Source organism: Citrus sinensis, chromosome 9, assembly GCF_022201045.2.
Source record: "Citrus sinensis cultivar Valencia sweet orange chromosome 9, DVS_A1.0, whole genome shotgun sequence".
NCBI classification, from domain to species: domain Eukaryota; kingdom Viridiplantae; phylum Streptophyta; class Magnoliopsida; order Sapindales; family Rutaceae; genus Citrus; species Citrus sinensis.
The window spans coordinates 29,156,037-29,178,760 of NC_068564.1; the positions used below are offsets into that span (position 1 = coordinate 29,156,037).

The 22,724-nt window shown below is 35.7% G+C and overlaps 2 protein-coding genes across 2 annotated transcripts; both read left to right on the top strand.

Moving 5' to 3' along the window:
• The first annotated feature begins 2,356 nt into the window (after positions 1-2,356).
• On the top strand, positions 2,357-6,039 carry LOC102616778 (subtilisin-like protease SBT5.4). The gene is made up of 10 exons (XM_006475041.3): positions 2,357-2,440; positions 2,742-2,851; positions 2,961-3,058; positions 3,152-3,316; positions 3,423-3,531; positions 3,678-4,230; positions 4,321-4,421; positions 4,551-4,793; positions 4,886-5,000; positions 5,107-6,039. The coding sequence occupies exons 1-10, from the start codon at positions 2,357-2,359 to the stop codon at positions 5,863-5,865; spliced, it is 2,337 nt and encodes a 778-aa protein (XP_006475104.1). The 3' UTR covers positions 5,866-6,039.
• Positions 6,040-8,865: 2,826 nt separating this feature from the next.
• On the top strand, positions 8,866-12,608 carry LOC102616490 (subtilisin-like protease SBT5.3). Its single transcript, XM_025097461.2, has 11 exons — positions 8,866-9,057; positions 9,215-9,324; positions 9,410-9,507; positions 9,598-9,762; positions 9,891-9,999; positions 10,082-10,646; positions 10,887-10,984; positions 11,126-11,368; positions 11,478-11,592; positions 11,705-11,918; positions 12,008-12,608. Exons 1-11 carry the CDS (start codon positions 8,866-8,868, stop codon positions 12,568-12,570), a joined length of 2,472 nt encoding a protein of 823 aa, XP_024953229.1. The 3' UTR covers positions 12,571-12,608.
• Positions 12,609-22,724: the final 10,116 nt, after the last annotated feature.

A 22,724-nucleotide genomic window follows, 5' to 3' on the forward strand; every position in this document is an offset into this window, starting at 1 on the left:
TTCAATGAATTGAATAATCACTGTTTATGGCTTTGCATCGTCCGCCTTTGCCAAACGGGCATTAAGCTGATATCGGTTTATTGAAATTATTGTTCGCAAATTATGGATTGTGTTTTTGGCTACAGTGGTATAACTTTTTAAGTAGAGCTTGTCTAAGTAAAATTTTATTAATAGAGCTTTTACAAGTAGAGCTCTTATTCAAAAACTTTTACTTGTTTGTTTATCAATGGAGCTTTTATTAGCTTTTATAAGTAGAGTTTTCATCCAAAAAAATTTAGTTATTTGGTTGTCAATGAGATCGTTTATTAAAAATTATATAATTATCTTAATAGATAAGTTTTTTAAAGTTATGTTATGAAAAATAAAATAAGATTGCCAAATATGTGGATGATATTTTAGATATTTTAATATAAAAAAATTCAACGTCTTCTCTCAAAAACCCAAAAATTTGAGCTTTTGCTAGTAAAGGCAAAACAATTTATTTAATCTTCAAAAGCTCTACAAAAAAAAGGACCCAAACAATAACAAAAATTATGTTAAGAACTTATGAGATTAAATAAGCACTTATGACCATTAGATAAGGCTTTGTTTGGTATAGTTTTTCAAGTAGAGCTTATTTAAATATAACTTTTGTTAGTAGAGCTTTTATAGATATAGATTTTACCAAAAAAAATTTAGTTGTTTGGTTGTCAATAAGAGCTTATATTAAAAATTTATGAAATTACTTTTATAAGTAAGTTTTTTAAAGTTATGTTGTAAAAATAATAAAATAAGATTGTTAAATAAGTAGAGGATATTTTAAATATTTTAACATTTAAAAAAAATTTCAACATCTGCTCTCAAAAGCCCAAAATTTGTGCTTTTACTAATAGAGGCAAAATAACTTATTTAAGCTTCAATATCTCTATTAAAAAAAATCAAATAACAATAAAAATTATTATACGAGCTTATAAAATTAAATAAGCACTTATACCTATTAAATAAGTCATAACAAACAAATACTAAGTCAGATCAAATAGCAGGGGTGGAGATCAGAGTAAATCTCTAAGGGTACCATTGATTTTAGATGGTTTTTATCTATAACTGTGGTGTAGTTGTCAGGAACGTGCTTGTACCTACAACATTTTGATTTGGGGATTTTGATGGATAATTGAGGCTACAGTTACAAATCAAAAAATAAAATGAAGAAACAATTAACAAATTAAAAATCAAAGAGTTGGGTCCAAAGTTTATCAATCTTTTAAAAGGCTATTTGCTATTTTGTTAGAATGAAAAAGTAATTAGCCAAATAAAGATCAAACAATCGGGCCACTTTGACTCTATTTTCAAAACATAAGATTATATTTTTATCCTATACATAAAATTTATAAATTAATTATGTAGGGTCCAAATCATATTTTTATACCTAATTTTTAATATTTCCTTTAGAAATTTCAAAAAATATTTTAAAGTCTGCAGGTGTTGTGGCCCTCTAGTCTTAAGCACCCTCCGCCTATATCGAAAATTTACTTACGAAGTTTTTTCCAACTTATTGATTGGTATTAACCCTAGATCCTTGTCCCTGAGAAAGGAATAAATACTTTATACTCGAGCTCCCCAAACAGGCATTAAGCTGACATCGGTTTATCACTGTTTATGTCATATTTTTCAGTACAAATACATCATCTGTATAAATATATATCATTTCTCATAAGTCCATAGGCACCCTATCCTTTCCTTACAAGTCAATTTTTAAGAGTGAGTTCTACCCATAACTTTGTCATAGACAGGTTGGAGCATTTTCTTGGTGTGAAGAGAAATGTTGTCGTTCCCTTGGACTATCACGAAAGAAAGCAAGATTCGGTGAATCAATTATGGCACATGTTTCATATCCAGGGAACTTTCACAAATGAAATCAATTTTTATTTTGCTAGTCATATGCGTCTACAGATATTCGTGACATCTGATTGCTATTATTTGTTCATCAAAAACAAAGTTGTAATACAAAAGATAGTCAAGTTTTTCCAGCCCCCGAAAAAAAAAAAGTCTTGCTGTTATGACGATTCTTGTGAATAAGTGAAAAGGAGAAACTAATTTTAATAATCTTTTTCATTCTCATTCCCGCACACTCTTTTGAATAAATATTGACCCTTGTTTTCTATGCCCAAATTGGTTCCTTGAAATTACTAAAAACCGAAATATCTGTAACTAAAATTGACCCTTGTTCAAGTTATGGTGCAAAAATAGAAAAAAAACAGAGTTATAAAGCCTGGGGAAAACAGAGGGTTGATTGGCATTTGCACAGAGAAGAGTAATTTCAATTCTCTCTTGAAAGAGAGAGAAAATAGCAGCAGAAGTAGTAAAACAAAAAAAAATCATGGGGCTCCCAAATCTATATTTTCTGCTGCTATTGTTCTCTCTTCTTTCTTTCTTGCAGACACCAACTTCTGCTGCTAAAAAGGCAAGCCTTCATTTATACTTTTTTTTTTATTCTTTTTATTATTTTCTTTATCTCATATTTCAAATTCATTTCTCTTCAACAAAGCTGTCATTAGTTAATTTTTGTTTTAAGAAAGTGTTCTGATAATACTAGAAAACTTTATTTATTAATTTTTTTTTGGGTTAAACTTGAATAGCTCTAAATGGATGTATATGATGATTTTTGACTATTTATTTTCATTTAAATCGAGTTTAGGTACATAACTGCATATGCATGTTCAATTGACTTTTAACACTGAATTTAATTTCTATATACCTGGCAGCCTTACGTAGTTTATTTAGGATCACATTCACATGGTAGCAATCCTACCTCTGATGATATCGATCGAGCAAGAATTCGTCACCATGAGTTTTTAGGATCATTCTTGGGAAGGTAAAGGCATCTGAAATACTCCTTGGACTTTAAAAGCAGGTTAGTAGCATAGGTTAGCATAAACTTTCTCATTGTATACAATTTTTATTTTTTTAATTTTTCCGAATAGCGTTGAGGAAGCTGAAAGCTCAATCTTTCACTCCTATGGGCGATTTATCAATGGCTTTGGCGCAGTCCTTGAAGAGGAGCACGCAAAGCAGCTTGAAAGTAAGCCTAGTTATATACTCTTTTCTTTCTTTGTCTAGTTTGTTGTTCCATCTTGGTAGTAAAAATTGTATGTTTTTTATTTTTTGGAAATAGATCACCCAGGAGTTGTATCAGTTTTTCCGGATGAGGGAGCAAAACTGCACACAACACGATCATGGGATTTTCTTGGATTAGAGAAAGACAATTTCATTCCTCCGGATTCAGCTTGGAAGAAGGCGCGATTTGGTGAAGATGTAATTATTGCAAATGTTGACTCCGGTAATTTTTCTTATCCGTTATATCAACAAAAGTTGATTTGTTTGAAGTTGTTGTTTCTGTTGTTCGATTTATGTCCACTTATTGTCTTTATGGTATGTGCCGAAAGGTGTTTGGCCGGAATCAAAGAGTTTTGCAGACGACGGGATGGGTCCAATTCCGTCAAAGTGGAAGGGAATTTGTCAGAATGACAATTACAAAGGAGTTTCTTGCAATAAGTCTGTCATTTTAATCCCATCTTTTTGTTCTATCAACATTTTGACAGTCATTTTGTTTAATCGTTTTCGGGCATATTTGAATGATCACCCGAAGCCTCAGCAAATTTGCTAAGAAGTTGGTTTTTGTATTCTCTTTTGAAATGCAGGAAGCTGATAGGAATAAGGTACATCAACCAAGGTACAATTGAAGAGCTTCGCGCTAAGAATCCCGACGCTGTTATTCCTCAAAACTTAACCACAGGACGAGACGAAGAAGGCCATGGTACACACACTCTAGCAACTGCTGGGGGTAACTTTGTTCCAAATGTTAGTGTTTATGGCAGTGGATATGGAACAGCAAAAGGAGGGTCACCCAAAGCCCGTGTGGCTGCTTATAAGGTATGCTGGAAGCCAAACGAGAATGACTCGTGCTCTAGCGCTGACATCCTTTCTGCCTATGATCTTGCAATACATGATGGTGTTGATGTGATTTCGGCGTCACTGGGTTCGGTCGCTCGTGAACATCTTAAAAACACGATTGCAATTGGTTCTTTTCATGCCATGATGAATGGCATTGTTTCGGCTGCAGCCGCTGGCAACTCAGGCCCAGATGATGGATCCGTAGAAAATGTGGCTCCATGGATACTCACAGTTGGTGCTAGCACTACAGACAGAGAGTTCACAAGTTATGTTACTCTTGGCAACAAGATGGTTATCAAGGTATATTTATCTTAACAAAATTTTTACAATAGCTGTCGAATAGTTGTGGAAAATGTCAAAGTAATATACATGATCACATTGATTTGTCAGGGGGCTAGTGTTTCTCAGAAAGGATTGTTAAATGATCTGGATTCCTATCCATTGATTGGTGGAGCAGATGCCAGGATTGCTAATGTATCGGAAATTGATGCGTGAGTACACTTTGTAACCTTTGAGTATAAGTTTTTTTTATTGCATTATGTAGATGATACGTGCAACTTTTGCTTTAAGCAATTAACAAGAGCCATGCTTGTAATGAGTTTGAAACCGATTGTACGCAGTTCTGAATGCAAGAAAGGATCTATTGATCCTGCAAAGGTTCAAGGGAAAATCTTGATCTGCTATGGTGCTAGATATGGAGATGAGAAGGGACGGTGGGCTGCTCAAGCAGGTGCTGTTGGGATGATTTTGGTCAGCAGCAAAGAATCTGGCAACAAAGTTTTAAATATGGTTCACCATCTTCCGACCGCACACCTTAATTACACAGACGGTGAATCTGTCTATGCCTACATAAACAGCACACAGTAATTCATCTATCCTTCTCTCACGATGTCCATATTGAAATTGTCATTTTTAGTTAAAGATTAATCCATCTGCCCACTTCTTGTCATAACAGGAACCCAACAGCATCCATGACAAATTCAAAAACAGAATTCAATACAAGACCATCTCGAATGATGGCTTTCTTCACATCCAGGGGACCCAATATGATCGATCCAGCTATATTTAAGGTTGGCGATGGGATATCAATTCTATTATCTGTTCAATTGATAAATTAAGTAGCATTTTTAATTTTTTGTAGCAGATTAGTTTGGTAATTTTTAATATCTTTTTCAGCCTGATGTCACTGCACCTGGTGTTGATATAATTGCCGCTTTCACGGAAGCAAGTGGACCAAGTCCTGACGAAACTGACAAACGTCGGATTCCTTACATCATGATGTCAGGTACTTCAATGTCATGCCCTCATGTTGCCGGAATTGTTGGCCTTGTCAAAACTCTGCACCCTGATTGGAGCCCAGCAGCTATCAAGTCTGCAATCATGACCACCGCAAGAGCAGAAGATTCAAGCAACCGTCCAATACTTGATCAAAACACTGGCGAAAAGGCAACCCCATTTGCATACGGGGCAGGACATGTGAATCCAAACAGTGCATTGGATCCTGGTCTTGTTTATGATCTAACTTTTGAGGACTACTTGGGCTATATTTGTGACCGCGGCTACAACCAATCTACGATAGACTTGTTCACGGCACCAAAGAAGTTCACGTGTCCAAAGTCATTCAATCTTGCAGACTTCAACTACCCATCAATTGCAGTTCCCAAGCTCAATGGCACAATCACCTTCACTCGAAAAGTTAAGAATGTTGGCGCGGCAAACAGCACATACAAGGCACGCACCTCAGAAATAACGGGGGTCTCAACAATTGTTGAGCCTAGCATTTTGAACTTCACAAAGTACGGGGAAGAGAAGACATTTAAAGTCACCTTTAGTGTTAAGGGTGATGATAAGCCTAAGGATTATGTTTTTGGAGAATTGGTTTGGTCAGATGGTTTTCATGATGTAAGGAGTCCGATTGCAGTAAAGCTACATTAAGGCTTCTCCATGTACTGATTTTTCATAGTGGCGAACTACAATGAAAGAAATCATGCTGATTTTTTTTTTTTTTTATTCCTACTAAAATTAAATGACTTCATCTTGATCTCCATTTAAAAAATGATTATAATTCCATCTTACAGCCATAAATCAAAGCAGTTTTCAAAAACTATCAGAAAATGCAGAAAAAGAAAATTAATAATGCATGAAACCCGAAGTAGAGGCCAAGCTCTTCTAAGAATATTTTTGTTTGTTAGAGAACAAACTCATCTTCATTTAAATATAACATGTCCCTCCCAAGAAATATGGACAGAGACAAGAGTTAATTGTATTTGAATACGATAGCATGATAGTAAGATCATGAGTTGCTACTACTAATCCATATTCTATTTACCTATAATTTTCCAAGCGTAACCCTCACTACTTAAATTTATATTCTATCTAATTTGATTGCAATTAAATATAGAGTTGGACTATTGGCACACCTTTAACATTCTTTTTAAACCCTTTTTGTCTACATACTCTTTTTCATTCCTAAAATAACTCTCATTTGTTGTATTTTCTTAGTAAACCCCTGCATCAATACTTTAAAAAAAAATTGTTAGGCGCTCTCTCTCACCCTTCTCCCATTACAAACCACTTTCAATCTTTTCTTGATTATAACATTTATGAGTTTATGATTTTTATCTCTATTCATCTTTCTTTTTCCTAGTAGGTAATAACCTTGGTATATACATAAAGACATGTGTGAGAATCTTAAAAAAAAAAAGGCCTAAGTAAACAAACTTCACAAAATTATCTTTCCTACAAAAACTTTATTTATATTTAAATCAAATTCTTATTCTATCACAATTCATTGTTTTTTCAAATTTTATAGATTTAATGAGTTTATAATGGAGAAAAAATAGGAAAACATAGGTGGTTTTAATTAGATAAGTTTTATTTTTAATATAATTTAAATATAAAGGGTAAATTTGTAAATAAAGAACAAGAGAGGTTTCATAATATAATTTTATTTTTATTTTTATTTTTTATAATTACTAGTAAATAAATAATAAATTTTGAATTATAAAATTATAAATATTGGTAAAAATAAAAATATCAAAATATTTATATTATTAAACTTTTAGACCTAATTAATAATTAAAATCCTAAATTTTTATTTAGGACCTTAACAAAACTGGGTAAATTCTATTAGCCCAAAAAATTTGTTTTAATTTTAATATTTATTAAATGTTTTAAAATTAAATATATTTTTTATTTATTTTTAGATGTTATAATTGCCCACAGCGAATCACAATTTTAATATCTAATTTAATCTAAACCAATCTAATATTTGCTATTGATTTGCTCCGATTTAACTATTGTGTTGTAAAGGGAATAGTCCACATTTATAAAGTACCCACGCCACCATTGAAAAAGTTAATTTTGAATATAAATTCAATTTTATTTGTAACAATTTTGTATTAGACTTGTTGATGCGAGATTCTGGTTGTCCTCGTTCTACGACCAGGGTCTCTGCTCGATCAACTTCACCACGACCAGGATCTCTCCTCGTAAAGCTTCTTCTCCAGAGGTTCCTGCGCACACAGACAAGTCAGAGTACGTCGGTTGTTTTCCCGGCGCAAACCCTCCGACGCTCAAGTCAGATATGAAGGTTCGGGGAACGCTTGCCACAAATCTTATGGCTGTTAGGTTGTTTTCTCTCTTTTAAAATGACTTTTATCTCTCTTCTAGTCTCAAAATTGCTAACCCTTTTACCTTCGTTGGCTACCTTTTTATAGGCTTCCTCTGAATCCCAGTTTTCCGTAGTCCACGCCCATTATTCTCCCCACCCTCGGATGTGGATGCCCCATTGTAGTCATTGTGGGCGAATGGAGATGGACTTCGTGCCTTGATTCTCGGATAGGAACGCACGTCTTGCCAACTGTCGTTGACCGGGTCTCCTCGCCTCGACTCCTAGCAGGAATGGCCTTATGCCTCTAACGGGAAATTGGTCTCGCGGATGACGTGCTCGTGGATGAGCAGGATATTCCTGCCCCTGTTTCCCTGCTACCTGGCTCTTACAGGACACACCTGCTCACAGACTTCTGCCACCAAACATCTGCTCATCACGTCTGGTCTCGTCGGAGTATTTCCCTCAAACAAGACTATTAATTTATTCACGATAGTTTGTAAAAGAAGTTTGTATCCCTTACATGCTGTGTTACTTACTAATTTAATATATGTGACTTTTGTAATGGATATTAATGTAAGATATATTTCAAACTTTACTTTTATTTGAATTTTTTATTTTAATATGATTAACTCAAAATCGAAAATAAAAATTGTATTAGTTATTCGGGGATCGGGGACCCTTGGGGATCCCATGTTATAATTCGGGGAGGGGATGAGGATTCTCTCAAGTAATTCTGATGGGGACATTCGCAAAATATCGGGGATGGATACGGGGAGATCGGTCCCCTCCCCTCCCCTCCCCATTGCCATCCCTAATGGCACAATGTAGGTTTGGGCTTAGGGTTCGAAGCATAAGGGCCACGCTTGGGCTAGGTCCATTGCGGGGTCGGGCCTGGACTTTCATCTATTTTTTAAATTTTTTAATTATTGTAAACTTGAAATGAGTTAAAAACCAATAAGTTATTATAAGTAATAATAAACTAAAGAAAATAAACATTTCAAAATAAAATAATAAATAAAGAAAAAGGAACAAATAAGAGTTTAAAGATTTAATTTTTTAATGTTAGATTTTCTTATTCAAGCACCCTCTTAACTAATTAATGCTTAAAAATTTGATTTGGCCTTTGCCTACCACTCTAGCTTTAAAAAAGAATTATATACAGTGTTTTCATTATAATTTTCAAATTAATTGGATACATATTGTATTTAAGCCAAACATACAGGACGTGATTGATTCTTACGGGAGGGTCTCACTCAATATAGTCAATCCAACCTGAAATTGTGGTCATAAAAAACTTCAACTCCGGACAACGAAAATGACGCATGTCAAACGGAAGAAACAGACTGATAGAACCTGTGCAAGACAGAGTTCTCATACGCATCTCTTCAAGAGAACTTCTCTTGGAAGAGAAAATACCAGGCTTATATTTCAAATCAGAAACCATGGGGGTTTCAAATTTGTATGTCCTGGTATTGTTCTCTCTTTTGCTAACACCAACTTTTGCAGCCAAAAAGGTAAGCCTTACCAGCTATTTTTATGTCTTTTATTATTATTATTATTATTTTCCTTTTCCAATTGCAATGTAGTTACATGTTATTAATTTTTTTTTGGAATAATGTGCTTTAATTGAGCATTAACCGTACATTAATTTCACGTTTGTAAATCTTGCAGTCTTATATAGTTTATTTAGGAACACATTCACATGGTAAAAATCCCACAGCTGATGATATCAATCGTGCAAGAAATCATCACCACAATTTTCTTGGATCATTCTTCGGAAGGTAAAAGCTTCCTAACCAATTATGTGGTTTTGCTGATATACTCAACATCATTAACTCTTTTGAGCTTTGTTATTTTTAACAACAGTGTTAAGAAGGCAAGAGATTCAATCTCTTGCTCCTACGGCCGGCATATCAATGGCTTTGCTGCTATTCTCGAAGAGGAACATGCCCAACAACTTGCAAGTTAGCGTTTCAAATTTACCAATTTCTGATTCTGCAATCGCTGTATTTCTTTCATAAATGGATGTTGTATTTTTTTTTTTTTTTATCTAGAGCATCCAGAAGTTCTATCAATTTTCTTGGATGAAGGAAGAAAAGTTCAAACAACTCGGTCTTGGGATTTTCTTGGATTAGAGAAAGATAACGTAATTTCCCAAAATTCAGCATGGAACAAGGGACGGTTTGGTGAAGATGTTATTATTGGAGTTATTGACTCTGGTCTGTTTTGGTTCAACATCCTTAATTTTACATAAATTCAATAAATTGTGTTCATTTTGTCCCTATTACTTCTATCAATAACTGTTGGACTTGATATCTCTTGTTGTATATTCATGGTATATTGAAAGGTGTTTGGCCGGAATCGAAGAGCTTTAGTGATGAAGGAATGGGTCCGGTGCCTTCAAGATGGCGAGGAATTTGTCAGAATGACACCCATTATGGATTTCAATGCAATAGGTCTTTACACTTTCTACCATTCTCTGAAATGAACATAATCTTTTGTATCTGAGTTTTCCAATATGTTGGACGTTGTGTACAGAAAGCTAATAGGAATGAGGTACTACAACCAAGGTCAAATTGAACATGCTCGTGCACAAAATTCATCTTTTTATCCGACTCCCGAACATTCCACGGCTCGAGACCTTGATGGCCACGGCACACATGCTGCATCAACGGCTGTTGGTAACGTTGTAGCTAACGTGAGTGTTTTTGGTAATGGGTACGGAACAGCAAAAGGAGGATCTCCTAGGGCCCGTTTGGCTTCTTATAAGTCTTGCTGGAACGTTAATGGTCAACCACTAGATTGCCGTGATTCTGACATCTTATCTGCTTTTGATGATGCGATACATGATGGTGTTGATGTATTGTCCGTTTCACTAGGCGAACCTAGTCACAAAAATACCGAGTATTTTAAAGATGCCATTGCTATTGGTTCCTTTCATGCTATGATGCATGGTATTCTTGTGGTTGCAGCCGCTGGGAATGAAGGACCGAAACCAGATACTGTTGTAAATTTGGCACCATGGTTATTGACGGTTGGTGCTAGCACAATGGACAGAGAGTTCACTAGCTATGTTACCCTTGGAGACGAGCAGATCTTCAAGGTATTCCCTAATTTTTGCTATTTGGCCATTTTTCATTTCAAATTGATCTCCTTCGTGTTAAATTTATAAATTCTGCAAACTCAACCTAGGTGAAGTTGCTATGGCAAATTTGTTCTGAATCATATATAACAGGTCAGAGTGTAAATGAAGTTTGAAAACTAATAAAACTAGTTCACCAGTCTCTTCTGATATGGCTGTGAAAATAACATGCGAGGCAATTTCACTATATTGGTTTGCCAGGGAAAAAGCATTGCGGCTAAAGGCGTTGCAACACAAACGTTGTACTCATTGATTACAGGAGATAATGCAAGGGCCACTAACGCAGCACTCTATGATAGGCAAGTAAATCCAGTGAATTGTCAGTATTAAAGATTTCCGTTTTGTAATGTCCTTTTAATGATATATATGTATGAGCGGCTTAAATTCTAATGTGAGAGCGATATATTTGTGACAAAAGCCAATGCTTGAACCTCTTGCAGCTTAGAATGCAACCCAGGAGCGATTGATCCAAAAAAGATTAATGGGAAAATCTTGCTGTGCATGAACCACACACACGGAATTGATAAGAGCCAGCTGGCTGCTCAAGCTGGTGCTGCGGGGTTGATCTTAGTCAACCCCAAACAGCTGGAAAATGAATCTCTGCCCTTGCCTTACCACCTTCCGACTTCATTAGTTGAATTCGATGATGCTCAATCTATCATAGCCTACAACAACTCGATCAAGTACCTCACTTACCCTTTTCACTTCCCTTCTTTTCACGAATAATTCCAATTTACTAAGAATTCAATTTTACGGATATGCATCCTGTTGCTTAACATTACTGTCCGACAGGAACCCGGTAGCATCCGTCAGTGATGTAAAGACAGAATTCAATACGAAGCCATCTCCACAAATGACTTTCTTCTCATCCAGGGGACCATCTACTATTAATCCCAATATCATCAAGGTTGACAAAAGAACTAAACCATCATTCATCTTTTAGTTCTAATAAAAGTAACATTCTTTGGTAATTAACTTCATATTGGAACATTTTGTAAATTTTTAATATCCAATTTCAGCCTGATATCACTGCACCTGGAGTTGAAATAATTGCCGCCTACTCTGAAGCAGTAGCTCCAAGTAAGAGTCCAAGCGATGATCGCAGAATTCCTTTCAATGCGTGTTTCGGCACTTCAATGTCAACCCCCCATATTTCTGGTATTGCTGGCCTTCTCAAAACTCTACACCCTGACTGGAGTCCAGCGGCTATCAAATCTGCAATCATGACTACTGGTAGTTATAAATCTATAAATAATTTCAATATATTTTTCTTAGCCCACGTTCCTTTCGCTCATTGAATGAAATTTGATCTAAAATTGCAGCAACAACAACGGATCATACGGGCAAGAATCCTATTACGGATTATGATGGCCTGAAGGCAACTCCATTTGAATATGGAGCAGGACATGTGAATCCGAATAGTGCAATGGATCCGGGGCTTGTTTATGATTTAAGTTTTTACGATTACTTGAGCTACATATGTAGCCGTGGCTACAACCAAAGCATCATAAACAATTTCACAACACCTGAGATACACTCGTGTCCTAAGTCATTCAGTATTTTAGATTTCAACTACCCTACAATTGCAATTCCTGATCTCAACGAATCAGTCACCATTACTCGAAGAGTTAAGAATGTCGGTACTCACAACAGCTCATACGAGGCCAATGTCGAGGGAGTAGATGGAGTCTCAGTGGTGGTTGAGCCTAATAACTTGAGCTTCACAGAGTACGGCGAGGAAAGGACATTTAAAGTCACTTTTACTCCTGAGAGAAATGTTGAGCCTAAGCCTAAGGCTGAGAAGTATATTTTTGGAAAATTGATATGGTCGGATTCAGATGGTTTGCACCATGTGAGTAGTTCTATTGCGTTGCAGCTATTGTAATTAATAAACATTCATCAAGTTGAAAATCTGAAAGAATAGTTGGGCAAATCAAAGGTTATTGCTTGATAATTATTGTATACTACTACTAAAACTAAAGTATGATTTTTTGGAGATTGTTAAAAAAAATTTCCATCGGAACCGGCCTCTTTGAGATTTCCTGTCCTGGTAGAGATTGTTTAGAGTTTTTCATTCGCATTTGGGAAACAAAAAATGTATATTACTTAAATTAGCAGATAAATGTAATTTAATATCTCTTAATTTCATAAATTTAATTTCTAATTTATAATATCACTTAGTTTATATATCTAAAAAGAAGGAGAAAAACTATTCCACTAACCACAAACAAAGAAATTATCCCTACTTGATTTCTTACTTAACATTTTTTTTTTAATTAAGAAGTTCTTAGCTAACATTCTAAAAACATGTCGATCGGCGCAGTTGCATTATACAAAAATAGTGTTAAAGTCAAAATATGGTGTTTTTTTTTTTCAATGACAGTTTATAAATTAACTGGATGTTAATTGTGGTTAAGCCAAACATAAAGGAGCTGAATGATATCTAATTCTGAGTTGTCGCCTGAAAACATCCCACAACTCAGCACATTGCTATCAAAATAAAAAAAATAAAAAATGTACCATGTTAAACGGGAGAAGAAAAGGGCAAGACTTATAAAACCAACACGAGAAAACAAATATCTCATTCGAATCTCATCAGGAAGAAAGAGGAAATACAGCGGCAGCAAGTTAATTGGATGTATTTTATATAGAAACCATGACATAAGACGTTATTTTAGAAATTTTAAGACTGTAGAATTTTATTATTTTATGACTTTCTATTTTAATTAGAGTCAATTATGATATTTTATTATTTTAGGACTTTCTATTTTTATTAGAGTCAATTAAGGTATTAGATTTAGTTAACTTAGGGAAGTATCTTTTATTTCCATTATAATTGTGATTTGGTTTCCTATTTAAATTAACTTAGGGAAGTAGATTTTATCTATTATAAATAAAGACGTCGTGTAATTATTTTGATAACTTCATATTCAATGATTTAATAAAACTCTTTTTTTATAATTCCCTCTGGAATTTGGATTAAAACAAAATCTAATCACGCTTAAGCTTGGTGCTTCCGTTACACCCGCTTCATCAAACCATGAGGATTTTAATTTTAAAATTTACTAATAAGCTGCTGCTATTATTATTTTCTCTTTTCTCTCTTTTGCAAACGACAAACTTTTGCAGCCAAAAAGGTAATTATTAGCTTCTTCTGCATTAGAAATCTGTTTTATGATCACCAAAGTTTTCACTATAATTTTGAGTAATCTCTTAGGTTTTATCTTACATTTTGTATATCTTCGTAATTCCTACAGCATTTCATTCAATTCAATGCAGCGGTTACTTATGTGTTTGTATAATTCAGCATTAACCTTAAAGTTCGTGTTTATGAATCTTGCAGTCTTATATAGTTTATTTAGGATCACATTCACATGGGCAAAATCCTACGTTTGATGACATAGATCCTGCAAGAAATTATCGCAACGAGTTTCTTGGATCAATATTGGGAAGGTAAACGCTTGGTAGCAATTCTTTAAATTTTTTAATGCAAAAATAACACTTTGGTCCCTCTTAGACTTTTAATACCACTTGGGCCATCAATAATTTAACTAGCTTTAAATTGTAATCGTACAAAATCTAGTCATACAAAATGAGAAATTTCTTATATAATAAAAACATCATTACATTTACACACTTCAACATTTTGTGTTCTACTTTTTATTTCTACTATTTTTAACTAAAACGGGATAATAAAAAATTAATCAATGATGGTAAACAAATTTCTAGGGTCTACGAGGGACCAAAATGTCATTCCCTGGTCTTTTATACTCGTTATTATCATCAACGGTAACTCTCTTCAATTTTACAATATTAAGGACAGCGTTGAGGAGGCCAAACATTCAATCTCTTCCTCGTATTTTCAATATATCAATGACTTTGCCGCAGTTCTTGAAGAGGAACACGCCGAGCAACTTGAAAGTATCTGCGCAGTTCAATTTACTTTGTGTTTTGTAATTATTTTCTCCAAGTTCTGGTGTTTAGTAGTATCCGAATCTATTAAACTACTTATTACTTGCATGATATATTAATTTGAGCATCCAGAGGTGGTATCAATTTTCGAGAATGGGCGAATGGAACTTCTGACGACTCGTTCCTGGGATTTTCTTGGAATGGAAAAGGATAACATAATGCCTCCTAATTCACTGTGGAACAAGGCACGGTTTGGTGAAGATGTGATTATCGGAAATATTGATACAGGTAGGTTTTGCATTCTCTTAACATTCTAGATACATTCTAATCAAATCCTACCGAAAAATTTTTCATGTGTGAATCCGTTAGATGTGTGCATATTTTATATGGCTATCAGCTTTTGACGTCCTCCATTTGTTATTATTATATTATTTTATTTTACTTTATTTTTGTTTGCTATATATTAATGGAGGGTGTTTGGCCTGAATCAAAAAGCTTTAGCGATGAACGGATGGGTCAGGTGCCACCAAAATGGCAAGGAATTTGTCAAAATGACACCCATTTTGGAGTTAAATGCAATAGGAACTTTGCTGGATCTTACTTGCTGCCATCTTTGTTTTCCATTTTTCTTTTCATTTTGGGAAATGGGCAGCACACATAATCTGCTGATATGATTGACCAGTATGTTAGGTTATTTGAAATAATTGATAATTTGCGAAATAAGTTGGGGTAATTTCTGCATCATTAAGTTCTCTGCCACTTCAGAACACTTATATATGATTTTGCATAATTAATTCTGATAGCTAGATCAGACATATTGTCCTTTGAAAAAACCCCATTAGGCTGATTTAATGGCAATGGATTAGATTGTTTCAAGAATTCATGAAAAAAGTCTGGATTCATTTTTTTCTTTTTTTTACAGAAATGCTAACTAATTATCTTTATCTTGGACTAGACGATTAGCACTCATGGTTTCCTTCCTGAGTGCTTTGTATAAACAGGAAGCTGATAGGAATGAGGTTCTTCAGCCAAGGTCTACTTTTACTTGCTCGAAAGCAAGATTCCAACTTCACTCTCACCCCTGACTTATCCACTGGCCCAGACTTTCACGGCCATGGAACCCACACTTTATCAACTGTTGGTGGCAGCTTTGTGAAAAATGTTAGTGCTTTTGGCAATGTTGGTGATGGACAGCGAAAGGAGGGTCCACTAAAGCCGGAGTGGCATCTTATAGAGTATGCTGGTGGCCAGACGGGCAGGAACTTTGCCATGATGAAGACATGCTTGTGCATTTGATGCTCCGATATATGATGGTGTTGATGTACTTTCAATGTCATTGTCTAATACCCGTGAATTCTCTGAGCAAGCCATTGCAATTGGTTTTTTCCATGCTATGATGCATGAAATTGCTGTGGTTGCAGCTTGCCGCAATGAAGGACCAAAACCCAGAACCTTGTTAAGTGAGACGCCCTGGTTATTCACGGTTGGTGCCAGCACAACAGCTAGGGAGTTTACAAATTCTGTTGCACTTGGCAACAAAAAGGTCCTTAAGGTATTCCAGCTTCCTGACCTTCTGTCAATGCCTTGTCTGATTTCAAATTAAAATCCCTAAAATGATCCATTTATCAGGGACTACGCATTGCGCTTAAACACATGCCATCTCAAAATGTCTACCCACTTATTACCGGAGAGCATGCCAAGTCTGCTAATGCAACAACTAAACATGAGTAAACTTTGTCATGACAGAACTAGAGAACTAACAATGCAAACCACGAAACTACAGGGGGAAGAAGGAAATTTTGCTCAGCATATATACTTGCATTTTATTTCTTATTTGTATATTTATTACTCATTCTTGTTTGCCAAGGCATACAACAACAGCTGTAATGCTAACCTAGTGGCTCTCTTTGATTAAATCTAATGGACAAAATTCACTGACCTTCACAAAGGACAGAGCTCAGTGGCTTTTGAAATCCACAAACTATCCAAACAATTTCTGAGAGTGCTGCTGAGTCAGTTTCCATGTCAATGCTCGCTGGATAAAGAGCTGGACTTGAGTCCGCATGTTGCCTCAGTGTGGCATTTCGTCGAGCAGTTGATTCATTGCATCGAATACCTTCTCATTCTAAAGAACTCTAGCTGTGAAGTTTAGATATTAGAAGTTTTCATTTTCCAATATTCTGAAATTTTATATTTATGACAAAAGCCACTGCTTGAACAGTGTCAAGGCTGCTCATTATTCAAGCAGCTTGGTGAAGCCACGTCAGCAGAAGGTTGTTAGTGAAGAATAACAGCTCAGCGTGCTCAGTCAAGTGTTAGTTATCCAGCTCATGAAAGTTAGTTAGTTAGTGAGTTACTAGCAATTCTCACGTGTAAGGAATAATATAAATACTTGTACTAATTTGTAAAAGAGATATAAATTGAATCTTATAAAATACAAGTATTGAGAATTTCTCTGTGATTTTCTATTCAACCAAACAGCACATCTCTGTTTTCTTTCGTGGTATCAGAGCCACAAATGGCCAGCTCAAGCAATACAATCTCAAATCAAACAATCATTAACTCAAATCAACATACACAAACATCATTTACTTTTGCTGCAACTGTGAAACTTGATCAATCGAATTTCTTACTTTGGCGCAAACAAGTGGTAACTTCAATCAGAGGAAATCGCCTTGAAAGATTCATTCTAGAGCCGCAAATTATTCCAGAACAGTATCTAGTTGATTCAACGATCAAAGAATCAGGTGAGAGCATTGAAAATCCAGCCTATAGCAACTGGAGAGCACAAGATCAAATACTCCTTGGCTGGCTGCTCTCAATTATAAGTGAAGGTATTCTTAGTTCTGTTCTTAGCTAGGACACTTCATTTGATGTGTGGAGATCTATTGAAAAATAATTTAGAGTTCAATCTGAGGCTAAGATTATGCAACTCAGATATGAAATGAACATCTTAAGAAAAGATTCGATGAATGTTGAGGAATATTGTGCTAAAATGAAATTACTCGCCAATAAACTTGCTTGTGCTGGTGATGTAATCACTGAAAATGATCTGTTAATGAGAGTTTTGAATGGCTTAGGTTCAGGTTATCTAGATCTAGCTTCCATAATCACTGCAAATAAGATGAGCTATGATGATGCTTATGCATTGTTACTGACTCATGAAGCTAGACTTGAACAAAATCAAAGTGCCTAAACTGTGTTTAATGCAAACTATAGCACAATGAATGTGAATCATCCCTATATGAGAGGAAATTTTAGAAGATGTGTTGTTGGAAATGGAAATTATAGTCGACCTATGACTAGAGGATTTAATGTTGGAAGAGGCATGTTTCACAATCCACATTCCAGAGGTTTTTCACTTGGTGTTGGTAATGTTGGGGGTTATGGCAGGGGCCAGATGATGCAACCTTTTAGGCCACCTATGAAGCCAAACTTTCATCCTTCAGCAAACATGCATGCTGATGAATTACCAACCATATGTCAGATATGCCACAAAATAGGACATGCAGCAGATGAATGCTGGCATAGATATGATGACAATCCTCAACCATCACCTAGGCATTTTGGAAGGGGCAGGTCTTTTGGATCTAAGGCTGCATACACAGCTAACTTTGATCCATCTCTCACCTATGCTGCTCCTTCAACTGAAGAACAGTATGCTGCACCCTACTCAACCTACAATCCCTTATCCTACTCCTCTTATCCATCAACAGACACAGTCATTCCTGAAGCTTATCTTACCAACTATGAAGGGCCTGCTGATGAAGGGTGGTACCTTGACAGTGGTGCCACACATCACTTGACTAACAGTATGGCCAACATGAATGTCAGAGAGGAATTCAGAGGATCTGATCAACTTGTCATCGGCAATGGCCAAGGTTTGCCTATAACTTATATTGGTAATGCATGTTTTACTTATAAAGGATCAAATGCTGCACATAAACCAACACATATCCTACTTAAAGACATGTTATTAGTACCTGATATCACAAAGAACCTACTTAGCATATCAAAATTAACTGCTGATAACAATCTCTCTATTGAATTTGTTGATAATGTTTGCTATGTGAAGGATTCTCTATAGAGGCAAGTGCTTCTGACATGACTTGCTGAGAAAGAATTGTATAAGCTGCTTCTAAGACCATCTGAGTCTCTTCCTTGTTCTTACTTGGGTCAATCTTCATCCACTCAACCTTTGTCAATGTTATCTGCCTGTTCTTTTGATTCAAGTGTTCTTAAAAACACTCAGAATAATGATCCCAGTTGTGTCACAGTTTGTAATGCATCAATAAATAAATTTTCCAGTTACATTTCATCTTGTGATGCATTGAATAATAAAATTCTTCTTCTTTACAAATGTTTTGGCCATCCTAATTCTCAAATTCTAATGCATTTGCTAAAAGGAATTACTTCAGTTAATCTCTCAAGAAATAACATAAAACAAACACTTGAGCATATCTGTGAAGCATGTCAAATGGGCAAATCCCATAGGCTGCATTTTCCCAGCACAGAAACCAAAACAACAAAACCCCTTGAACTTATACATACCGACCTATAAGGACCCTCACCTACACCTTCTAGAGATAGCTATGTCTATTACATAAGCTTTGTTGATGATTTTAGCCGATACACTTGGATTTATCCTCTTAAGTTGAAATCTGAGGCATTAGATGTATTCAAACTATTCAAATTGCAGGTTGAAAACCAATTTGACAGCACCATTAAGAACCTGCAATCTGATTGGGGGGGAGAATACAGGTCATTTACTCAATTCTTAAACCAATGTGGAATCATTTTCAGACATTCTTGTCCTTATACACATCACCAAAATGGGGTGGTAGAAAGAAAACATAGACACATTGTTGAGCTAGGACTAACCTTGTTAGCACAAGCCAAGCTACCATTTAAATTTTGGTGGGATGCCTTTCTTACAGCTGTTTACCATATAAACAGATTACCCTCAACAGCTCTGAAACTTCTTACCCCATATGAGAAAATTTTCAAACTTAAACCTGATTACAGCATGCTCAAGTGTTTCAGTTGCACATGTTATCCTTATCTAAGGGATTACAACAAACACAAATTTAATTATCACTCAAGAAAATGCATTTTCCTCGGCTACAGTCCAGTTCACAAAGGTTACAAATGCTTGCATTCATCAGGCAAGATGTACATAGCCAGACATGTTATTTTTTATGAGTCAACATTTTCTTATTCTACAGACTCAGTTTTTCATTCTAATGAATCATCATCTTATTCGAGTCAATCCCTTACACCCCAACAAGTGTTTCATCTGACCATATTATCTACAACACCAGTATCAAATGGAAACAGCTCATGCAATCCTCTATCTGCAATTTCTACCAGCAGCAGTTCACAACATTCAGATAATCCATCTCAAACCGGACAATCAGCATTCATATTCACAAACACATACCATATTCATTGAACCATCTACAGAGCCTCAAAATTCACCACCTCAACCTGCACCTGACATATCCTTATTAGCTCAACCTACACCTGATATATCTTTTCCAGTCCAACCTAATACACATCCAATGACTACCAGAAGCAAAACTGGTATCTTCAAACCAAAGCTTTATACAGCAACCCTTGTTCACAAAGAACCTGATTCTGTATATGAGGCTATGCAAAACCCAAAATGGTTTATAGCCATGAAAGAAGAATATGCAGCTTTGAATGCAGAGTGGTACATGGTCCTTAGTGCCAAAAACAAATGATCAGAGAGTTGTTGGAAACAAATGGGTGTATAGGGTTAAATACAACACTGATGGATGTGTAGCTAAATACAAAGCTAGGTTAGTTGCAAAGGGATTTCAACAAATTATAGGAGTGAATTGCTTTGAAACTTTCAGTCCTGTCATAAAACCAGCAACTGTAAGAGTAGTCTTGAGTTTAGCTGTGATGAATCAGTGGAAGATAAGGCAAGTTGATGTGAATAATGCCTTTCTCAATGGAGACTTAACAGAGGAAGTGTTCATGGATCAACCAGAGGGATTCATCAGCTCTGAGAAACCAAACTTTGTATACAAGCTTCACAAGTCTCTTTATGGACTTAAACAAGCTCCCAGAGCTTGGTATGATAAGTTGAAAGGTTGTTTGTTGCAGTGGGGATTCACAAATTCCAGCTCAGATACCTTCTTATTCTTGAAAATAAATAAGTCATCTATGATTTTAGTTCTTATATATGTTGATGACATTTTAAGAACAGGACCAAATAGTTTTGAGCTGGAAAAATTCATTACAGAATTCAGTACAAAGTTTGCTTTGAAGGATCTTGGAGTTCTCTCTTATTTCTTAGGCATTGAAGTATTGTATGATACTGATTGTATTTTCTTATCTCAAAGGAAATACATAAGGGATTTGCTGTCAAGAGTTGAGATGATAAATTGCAAAGATATTGATACTCCTATGAGTACAGGAATGAAGCTACAGAAGGAAGCTCAAGGTAATCTTGGTTGTTATGTTGAAGATGTAACACATTACAGAAGCATTGTTGGTGGAATGCAATATTTGGTATTAACAAGACCAGAAATTGCCTTTAGTGTTCACAAGCTGAGTCAATACGTTTCTGTACCAACACTGCAGCACCTTATGGCTTGCAAAAGAGTGCTCAGATATCTAAAGGCTACACAGAACTATGGACTCAAATTTATTAAGGATGGTGATCTGAAACTAACAGGATTCACAGATGCAGACTGGGCAGGGGATCTGGATGACAGAAAATCGATTGGAGCCTATTGCATCTATCTTGGTCATAATTTGATATCTTGGTCGTCTAAGAAGCAGCCTGTTATTGCTAGGTCCAGTGCAGAGAATGAGTATAGGTCCCTAGCCTCAGCAAGTGCAGAGATAAGCTGGCTGCAATCACTATTTTCTGAGTTGAAACTACAATGCATAGAGAAACCTGTTATTTGGTGTGACAATCTTAGTGCAACAGAGTTAGCTCACAATCCAGTTTTCCACTCAAGAACAAAGCATATTGAGATTGATATTCATTATGTTAGAAACAAAGTCCTTGCTGGAGAACTAAACATTCAATATATACCAAGTGAGGAGCAGGTAGTTGACATCATGACCAAGCCACTCTCATTCATCCATTTTAACTATCTTAGGGCCAAACTCAATGTCATGTCCTGTCCCTTGAGTTTGAGGGGGGCTGTCAAGGCTGCTCATTATTCAAGCAACTTGGTGAAGCCACGTCAGCAGAAGGTTGTTAGTGAAGAATAACAGCTCAGCGTGATCAGTCAAGTGTTAGTTATCCAGCTCATGAAAGTTAGTTAGTTAGTGAGTTACTAGCAATTCTCACGTGTAAGGAATAATATAAATACTTGTACTGATTTGTAAAAGAGATATAAATTGAATCTTATAAAATACAAGTATTGAGAATTTTCTCTGTGATTTTCTATTCAACCAAATAGCACATCTCTGTTTTCTTTCAAACAGAATATTATACACCCCTGGAGCACTTGATCAGAACAAGATTAAAGGGAAAATCTTGGTTTGCTATGATGATGAAGATAACGATGGAGATGAGAAAAGCCTACCGGCCAATCAAGCTGGTGCTATTGGGATGATTTTGGTTAACGCCTAAGAAGCAATAAACCAAAGCATAGCCGTAACTACCCTCTTCCCGACTTCAATTCTAGATTACCCTGATGATTTAGCTATCAAAGCCTACATCAACTCTACCAAGTAAATCAGTTATCATTTCCCCGCTTAGTTTCCTTTTGATTCTTACACATTTCAATTTATTTACTAATTCATGTATTAATGCAGCAACCCGGTGGCCTCCATGACTGATTTTGCGACAGAGTACAATATGAAGCCTTCTCCACAAATCCTCGATTTCTCATCTAGGGGACCAAATACCATTGATCAAAATATTCTCAAGGTTGCTAAGTGAGTTAATTAATTAAGCCTTCAAGATGGTAATTTTTCTTTTAGTTACTTCTTACCAGATCACTTCAACAATTTTTCCCTTTTTTTAAGCCTGATGTCGTTGCACCTGGAGTGAATATAGTTGCGGCCTTTAGTTAAGGAAAAGAATTGGATCCGCGTAAGAAACGGCCGGTTCCGTTCGTTCCTTTGTTTGGCACTTCA